Below are 8,612 nucleotides of genomic sequence, written 5' to 3'. Positions count from 1 at the left end.
ATCACTAGATATGTTCTCGTTAACTACTTTTAGAATTTTGTTTCACACGTTAGTGGGATACCCCGTATATAGTATGAGCCCAAGATACCTAATCGCCTCGTGTATGGGATACACCAGACTTTGGGTTTGGGTTTGGTCTTGTAGATTAATATTTGTTCTTAGATTACGGCTATATATGCACACAGGAGGCACACTGTTTCATTGTGTGCTGTCCAAAGTGGCAAAGTAGGAGATACTGTGGTGTTGTGAACTTCCTTCGCCATGGGGAGCGCACCACCTCATGACGCGCTATTGCCACTTGACCCCGAGACATTCGCCGCGGAGTCGCGCCCGGTGATCGACTTCCTAAGTGGCTACTACCGCGACGTCAACAAATACCCTGTCCGGTCCGCCGCCGAGCCAGGTCGCCTCCGCACGCTTCTGCCAGACACGCCGCCCGAGCACGGTGATCCGGTGGACGTCATACTGGAGGACGTGCAGCGACACATCGTCCCCGGACTGACACACTGGCAGAGCCCCAACTTCTTCGCCTTCTTCCCGATGAACGCGAGCACGGCCGGGTTCGCGGGCGAGATGCTCTCCACCGGTCTCAACGTCGTGCCGTTCGCGTGGGCCGCATCGCCGGCCGCAACCGAGCTCGAGGGCGTCGTGCTGGACTGGATGTGCAAGCTGGTGGGCCTCCCGGACCGCTTCCTCTTCTCCGGCGGCGGCGGTGGCGTGCTGCACGGGAGCACCTGCGAGGCCGTGGTCTGCACGCTTGCGGCCGCGCGCGATCGCGCGTTGAGCAGGCTCGGCCATGAAGCCATCATGAGGCTGGTCGTCTACGCCTCGGATCAGAGCCACTCCACCTTCCAGAAGGGCGCGAGGATCATCGGCATTCCGCCGTCCAACTTCCGCGTCATCCCCACATCAGCGGCATCGGGCTACGGCCTCACCGCGGACAGTGTCCAGGGCGCGGTGGAGGCAGACGTGGCCAGTGGGCTCGTGCCACTGTACCTGTGCGCCACCATTGGCACTACCGGGGTAGGCGCCGTCGATCCGGTGCGCCAGCTCGGGGAGGTGGCGCGACGGCACGGCATGTGGCTGCACGTCGACGCCGCGTACGCCGGTAGCGCGTTGATATGCCCGGAGTTCCGGGACTACATCGAGGGCGCCGAGCTCGCGGACTCGGTGAGCATGAACCCGCACAAGTGGTTCCTCACCAACATGGACTGCTGCTGCCTGTGGGTGGCCAGCCCAGCCCTGCTCACCTCGGCACTCTCCAGCAACCCGGAGTACCTCAACAATGTCAGCGAGGGAGGCGCAGATCAGGTGGTCGACTACAAGGACTGGGAGATCGCACTATCGCGGCCTTTCCGTGCCATGAAGCTGTGGGTGGTCTTGCGCCGCTACGGCGCGGCGGGCATGCGGGCGTACATACGGAGGCACGTCCAGATGGCCAAGTGGTTCGAGCGGACGGTGAGTGCCGACGAGCGGTTCGAGGTGGTGACGCCGAGGAGATTCTCCCTCGTGGCCTTCCGCCTCCGCCCACGGCACGAGGGTGACCACCACGCGGTGGACGCCATGAACCGCAAGCTCCTCGTGGCGATCAATGCGAGCGGGCGGGCCTTCATGACGCACTTTGTGGTGGATAGCAAGTTTGTGATCCGTATGGCCGTGGGCGGAGCCATGACGCAGATGCGGCACGTCCAGGACGCGTGGGAGCTCGTCAAGGAGAAGGCCAAGGAAGTAGGCGCCCTTCCAACAGAGTAAGCATCAACTGGAACACATCCACTGTCAGTACCAAATTACTTGATTAAATGTATCATCCACTACCAGCATTGGGAAATAAAAACAGTAGAGCTGCTTGTCAACTGGGTGACCTTACTAATTGTCAGAAAAAATCATTATACTTTGAAGAAATTGCCATCGGGCTAAGTGATGAACGAATAAGATTTGTGGAGATGGCATGCCATATCAAATATATAGGCACCCTTCCAACAGAGTAAAAAACATGGAGATGCATTAAGCATCAACTCGAAGTCTGGAACCGATCCACAGACAGTAAAAGATTTCTTAATTGCAATATGCCTGGTAAAAATATGAAGCATCAAGAACATACTAAATTATTTTCTCAAACTCGGTGTTGGTGACCATTTATTGATTAAATGTTATCACCAACTAATTCACAGCAGAGAGATAAAAAACATTAAGGCCATCTAGGGCCATCTACCCTTGCCCACCTGCTGGCACTCTGGCGACGCCCTCCGCCTCCTGTCCATTGATATGCACTACCTTCTTGCCGGAGAGTTTGTCCATCCAGGATCTGACATTGACGCAGATGATGCCTGGGTGGTGTATATGTCAATGAAAACTTAGCAACTGTTGGTTCCTCGAGCACTAGTGGGCTTGTGCGTTTTCTGGCTATGATCAGTTCGTGCAACGTAGCAGCTCATAGAAACAAAAAATCTGAGTTGGATTTGTACTTGGCTGAACCAGTGAAAAGGTTGAATGAGAACATCGATATCTTGGATTTCTGGAGCAAATCTGTTGCTGCGTATCCAGAACTAGTGAGAATGGCACGTGATATCATTGTACTTCCAGTGTCAAGTGTTGCTTCAGAATATGCTTTCAGCTTGAGTAAGAAAAAAATCATTATATTTTGAAGAAATTGCCACTAGGCTAAGTGATGAGCGAATAAGAATTGTGGAGATGGCATGCCATATCAACTAGGCGCCCTTCGAACGGAGTAAAAAACATGGAGATGCATTAAGCATCAACTCGAGGTCTAGAACCGATCCACAGACAGTAAAACATTTCTTAATTGCAAATATGCCTGGTAAAATTATGAAGCATCAAGAACATACTAAATTATTTTCTCAAACTCGATGTTAGCGACCATTTATTGATTACTAAATGCTATCACCAACTAATTAACAGCAGAGAAATAAAAACATTAAGACGATCTAGGGCCATCTACCCTTGCCCACCTGCCAGACATTCTGCCAATGTCATTCACCTCCTGTCCATTGATGTGCACTAACTTCTTGCCAGAGTTTGTCCATCCAGGATCTGACATTGACGCAGATGATGCCCGGGTGGTGTATATGTCAAGGAAAACTTAGCCGTTGTTGGTTCCTCAAGCACTAGTGGGCTTGTGCGTTTTCTGACTATGATCAGTTCGTGCAAAGTAGCAGCTCATAGAAACAAAAATCCGAGTTGGATTTGTGGTTGGCTGAACCAGTGAAAAGGTTGAATGAGAACATCTTGGATTTCTGGAGAAAATCTGTTGCTGGATATCCAGAACTAGTAAGAATGGCACGTGATATTCTTGTACTTCCAGTGAGTGCTGCTTCAAAATATGCTTTCAGCTTGAGTAAGAAGGTTATTGAAGCCTTAATGTGTTTACACGCATAGTTCACACGTAGTAGTACCGAAGACAGTTAAAGCCTTAATGTGTTTGTAGCTGGGTTCATCCCCTTCAAAGAAAAAAAGAGACTAGTATCATTGCAAAATGCAGAAAATAGAAGGTACCTGCTTCAACCTTGTTTGTTTCACTTTCCAGTTTCTAAGTTTTACTTGCCATTTTGATTATGTGCCTTTTCTTGGATTTGTGGTTGGCTGAACCAGTGAAAAGGTTGAATGAGAACATCTTGGATTTCTGGAGCAAATCTATTGCTGAGTATCCAGAAATAGTAAGAATGGCACGTGATATTCTTGTACTTCCAGTGTCAAGTGTTGCTTCAAAATATGCTTTCAGCTTGAGTAAGAAGGTTATTGAAGCCTTAATGTGTATACACGCATAATTCACACGTAGTAGTACCGAAGACAGTTGAAGCCTTAATGTGTTTGTAAGACTGGGTTCATCCCCTTCAATGAAAAAAGAGACTAGTATCGTTGCAAAATGCAGAAAATAGAAGGTACCTGCTTCAACCTTGTTTGTTTTACTTTCCAGTTTCTAAGTTTTACTTGCCATTTTGATTATGTGCCTTTTCTGTTTACAGATAAGAGGACAGAGGCTGGGTTTTCAGGTGCGCCTAATTTCTTCAGATGATGAATGTAACATCTATATTCTCTAAATGGCTACTTGTCAACTTGGTGTACATACTAATTGGCAATCCTTTGTTCATTGTATTTTGAAGAAATTTCCTCTGGAGCAAAGAGATGAGAGAATAAGAGATGTGGAGATGGCATGCCATAGCAACTAGTACTTCTTCTTCGGTTCTAAACAGAATTAGTATACTTGTGCTCTTGCATTTTTCGAAATTGTGTGACGTCCAGCTGTAGTTTTGCTGCTGCGATGCTGTTGTTTTGCTGTCAAAGTACTATGTTGTTGTTGCCAAAAGTCAGTTGTTATGCGTCTGTTAAATACTGTTCTAATGTTGTTGATTTGCTGTCAAAATGCAATTGTTATGCTGTCCAAATAGCACTGTTATGCTGCTGTTAAAATCGTATTGTTATGCTTCTAAAATACTGTTGTTTTCCTGTTAATATAGCACTGTTATTGTTATGGTGCTGCTAGAGGGATGGCACGAGAGGGCCGGCCGGGGGCCTTGCCCACGGCCGGTGGCAAGAGGGAAGGGATTTCCTTCTTAACTCTTACTTAATTAGATTGATAGGTCTCCTCTCTTTATATAGAGAAGTTTACTTGACCCCTAAGCAAGCGACCATTATCTCTAATTAACCCTAAGACTAACGGGCTATACCGCCAGCCAAAGCCCATTACGTACTCTAACACTACACCCCACCTGGACATGCAGCTCGTCCTCGAGCTGCAACCTAAACAAACCATGACTCGACGCAACACAAACCTAACACCTAAAAACGAGCATTTTATATCTCGGCTTGTTTTATTACTCTCAACCTGAAATGGACTGGGACGCTTTATTGTTGACCCCTGAACATAAAGTGGACACCATCCGCCCGTCGGACGTGCACCTGTACAGCCACCTGGATCCCATGGAAACCATGGAAACCAGGGGGACAAAAGGAGCTCGCGCGGCGGCCGGCGGCGGAATGCAGTGGTGCTACGCGGTGCGCTCCTGTCGGTGACATCATGCCTTCTCCCCGCCGCATGACTGTCGATGACGCAGACTTTGAGGTCGCTGCCCGCGGGAGAAACAGCATGTCTGCCGCCCGTGGGGGAAACCGCACGCCCAAGATCCCCGACGCAGCGGACGAGATCAAGGTCCCTTGCGCAACGAAGCGCAACTTGGAGGAGCTGCAGATCACACATCTCCCGCACACGCCGACGCACTAGGAGGCCACGCGCAGCAGCCTGTAGCCTCACTGCCGCCGCTACGTGGCGGATAGCAATCCAAGCCGGAAGAGGTGACGGCGACGGAGGGAAACGGACCTGGTGGAAGGGCATCCCGGGCGGTGTCGATGTAGAGCCCGGGGCCAAGGTCGCTCCCACACCGCCGAAAGGCAGGGATGGCGTCGGTGGCGACAGCAGCCGCTGCTGCGGTGTTGGTGGCGACGGCAACTGTTGCTGTTGTTGCGGCTGCCCACCGAACGGCAGGGACAGCGTCGGTGAGGACAGCTGCTGCAGCAGCGGCGGCAGCAGCTGTTGTTGATGTAGCGTCCCGGTGGGGAAGAAGGCGGCCGGCAGCTGGAGAAGAGGGACCCCCGGCGCCGAGGTAGGGCCCGGACCGGAAATGGTGGACAGCGGCAGCGGGGACTGCAGCAGCCCGGTGTCGGGTGGCGGCGACGACAGCAGCAGCTTCGGCTGCAGCGGCCCGGCGCTCCGCCGCCTGGTGCGTCGGCTGCAACGGCAGTAGCGCCGCCGCCGGCGGCGGCCCGTAGGAACCGGCCAGGAAGTGGTGAGATCACGGAGGGCTGCGGTGATCTCCGCCGGGGAGAGAACGGCGGGGACGTCGGAGTGCGGCGGCGGCGGGTGGGAAGAACTCGGTGGAGGGCTGGACATGATCGAACCCGGGAAAGCTGATACCAAATTGTTATGGTGCTGCTAAAGGGATGGCACGAGAGGGCCGGCCGGGGGCCTTGCCCACGGCCGGTGGCAAGAGGGAAGGGATTTCCTTCTTAATTCTTGCTTAATTAGATTGATACGTCTCCTCTCTTTATATAGAGAAGTTTACTTGACCCCTAAGCAAGGAGCCCTTATCTGTAATTAACCCTAAGACTAACGGACTACACTGCCAGCCCAAGCCCATTACGTACTCTAACAGTTATACTGATAATATACTGGAGTTTTGCTCTCAAAAGTCAGTTGTTGCTACTGTTTGGGCAATCGGAGCCTTAAGCTTCCAGGCTTTGCCTTGAGCCAGGCTCGGGCCTAGGGAATGAGGTAATACCCGGGCTAAGCTTGGGCATGCCTTTACAGCCGTTGGGCTGTTTCTGGCCCGGCTGGAGTTATGGTCGGGCCTAGACATTACGTAGACATAGTTCGGCAAAATTAGAATGAGAAAAACATGGATATAGCAAAGGAGACAGCTTTGTCTATATCATTGTATTGTTGTAAATGTGTGGAACGTTACAATGCCCCCCAACATATTTTGTACCTTCGGGATGCAATATATTCGGACCACATCCAAAGCAGTAAGTGAAGTCAACATTCTTCCTTCGCGACAAGGTTCCTTGAGGGTTGTCCATACCCCAGCTTGCACAACGTCCAGCTGCAACACAAGCAACAAAGACTAATTCAGGAAATAACCAAATGGATAAAACATACATTGATATCATGTGCAACCAAAGGGACAGGTCTATCCCATGAGATAGAGATACCGCGGGTAATTTAACCTTGAGAGCAGATTATATGGAACTAGCTGGAAAAAAACCCGGTGAATATATAGTGATGATCATTCTCACTATATGTGCTATATAGTCGCAATCATATGGAACATATGTACGAAGTTTCTGTTGTAGCGGGTAATTTAACCTTGAGAGCAGATTATATGGAACTAACTGGAAAGAGCAGATATATGGAACTAACTGGAAAAAAAACCCGGTGAATATATAATGATGATCATTCTCACTATATGTGCTATATAGTCACAAACATATGGAACATATGTACGAAGTTTCTGTTGTAGTGAAAACGCCAATAGGTGTTGTATTGTATCCATGCATGCAAGTATTACGCGGCCACGTGAGTGACAAATGCAAGCTAAATTGTAATAAGGCGCTGGTGAAGATACTAATAATGGGGCCAGATAGTATAATACTACATAGGAAGAAGCACATAAGCTTGTGAACTGCGGCTATACTCTGGAATTGAGCGTGACATAAAGCACACATATTAAAGATTTGTTTTTGGTCAAGAAAAACTACCCATCCTCGCAAGATCTTTACTTGGTTTTGGTGAGATGATCTCCTTCCTCATTTTTTGGTTAGAGGGACAAATACAGTCCATTTCTCAAGCAGGAAGCAGCCAGCTAAACAAAACAAGAGACTAGTTGGTCGTGATCAACCTGTTCCTCACGCCAAACAGGGCTAACTACACAAAATGCCAAGGAATCCAGTAGTTGCCATATTGTAATGACATGAATGTTCTGCCTACTACACAAGTACTGTGCCAGTTCATGGCTGAGACTTCCAATTTCTCAGAGGATAGTGTATTTATTAAAAAGTAATAATGAAATCATGCTTCGCTAACATGACGGAGGAGCAAATCAGAAACCAGCCAACCTACAAAATCTGGTACCATCGACTAACACCTAAAGGCGCACATATCATAACTTCTTGAGAGAGTACATAAGAAATCAAAAACGTTCCGATAGTGTGTAAGATAGCATAACTGGTTAATCTTTCGCACAATGAACCCTGCACTAATCATTTTTAGACTACACTATTACGACTTGTATCCTAGTAAATCCGTGTTGTTTAGATTGCATCCATGTTCATTTTAGACTAATTAAGTTACTCCTACTACTTTCAAGTTTTAAGATGGTTCAGAGGAGACATTCTTCCATGGAATAAATGATTGATCTTCGACAATGTTTTAAGCGAGAAAATTTACCAGTAGAGTAAGAACCCAATGGCTCACAACAGATGACGGTGAAACCAATTGGATTCTTCCTTCTGGAACACAGCTGCAGCTCAGCGAAGAATAGATGTTCCCGCGAGCCCTCCTTGCTAGATCTTGCACTGAAGTTCATGTGCTTGTAAGGATAAAATGAAGAAGCCACCGAAACGACAGGACCGACCTCCAGGAGCTCAAACCTGAACTGCTCATAAGAAATAAATACAGGTCATGGCAATTAGACTTACCATCACAGGAGTGATAGTGTGGCTACAACAAGTGAATAATTATGGAACTTACCTTCTTCCTTTTGTTGTAGTAATCCAAGGCTATCTTCGCGATTCTCATGGACTGTTGACGGTGAACTTTTGGATTAGGCCCAAGCGCAGGACCACCATGCATTTTCATGTACCTAGGATCATTGGCCCTGCAACGAACAGATAAAACAGAACGATGTCAAATAAATGTCAGCTATGGGTTGGGGACTAGGGCGTTTGCAATGTGGAAAGAGTTTCAATTGCAATTTTAAAAGGAATTTAAGATGAGGCAAGAAATAACTATGAACGTTATGGCGGCGAATATAGAACTTTTTTTCAGCATAATTATACAACATGCAGCAAAAGGGATATGATCAATCTTATAACTGCAGCGG

General features: G+C 48.5%; 1 protein-coding gene across 1 annotated transcript; it reads left to right on the top strand.

The window, feature by feature from the left end:
* Positions 1–261: 261 nt before the first annotated feature.
* Positions 262–1,752, top strand: LOC124689943 (tyrosine decarboxylase 1-like). The gene has a single exon (XM_047223394.1). It carries the CDS (start codon positions 262–264, stop codon positions 1,750–1,752), a length of 1,491 nt encoding a protein of 496 aa, XP_047079350.1.
* Positions 1,753–8,612: the final 6,860 nt, after the last annotated feature.

This window comes from Lolium rigidum, chromosome 2 (genome assembly GCF_022539505.1).
Source record: "Lolium rigidum isolate FL_2022 chromosome 2, APGP_CSIRO_Lrig_0.1, whole genome shotgun sequence".
In the NCBI taxonomy this organism is placed as follows: Eukaryota; Viridiplantae; Streptophyta; class Magnoliopsida; order Poales; family Poaceae; genus Lolium; species Lolium rigidum.
This window is presented reverse-complemented; position numbering and strand designations above follow the sequence as displayed.

Bases quoted from the DNA above. Each gene is read 5' to 3' on its own strand.
- LOC124689943 (XM_047223394.1), top strand. From the start codon at position 262: ATGGGGAGCGCACCACCTCATGACGCGCTATTGCCACTTGACCCCGAG.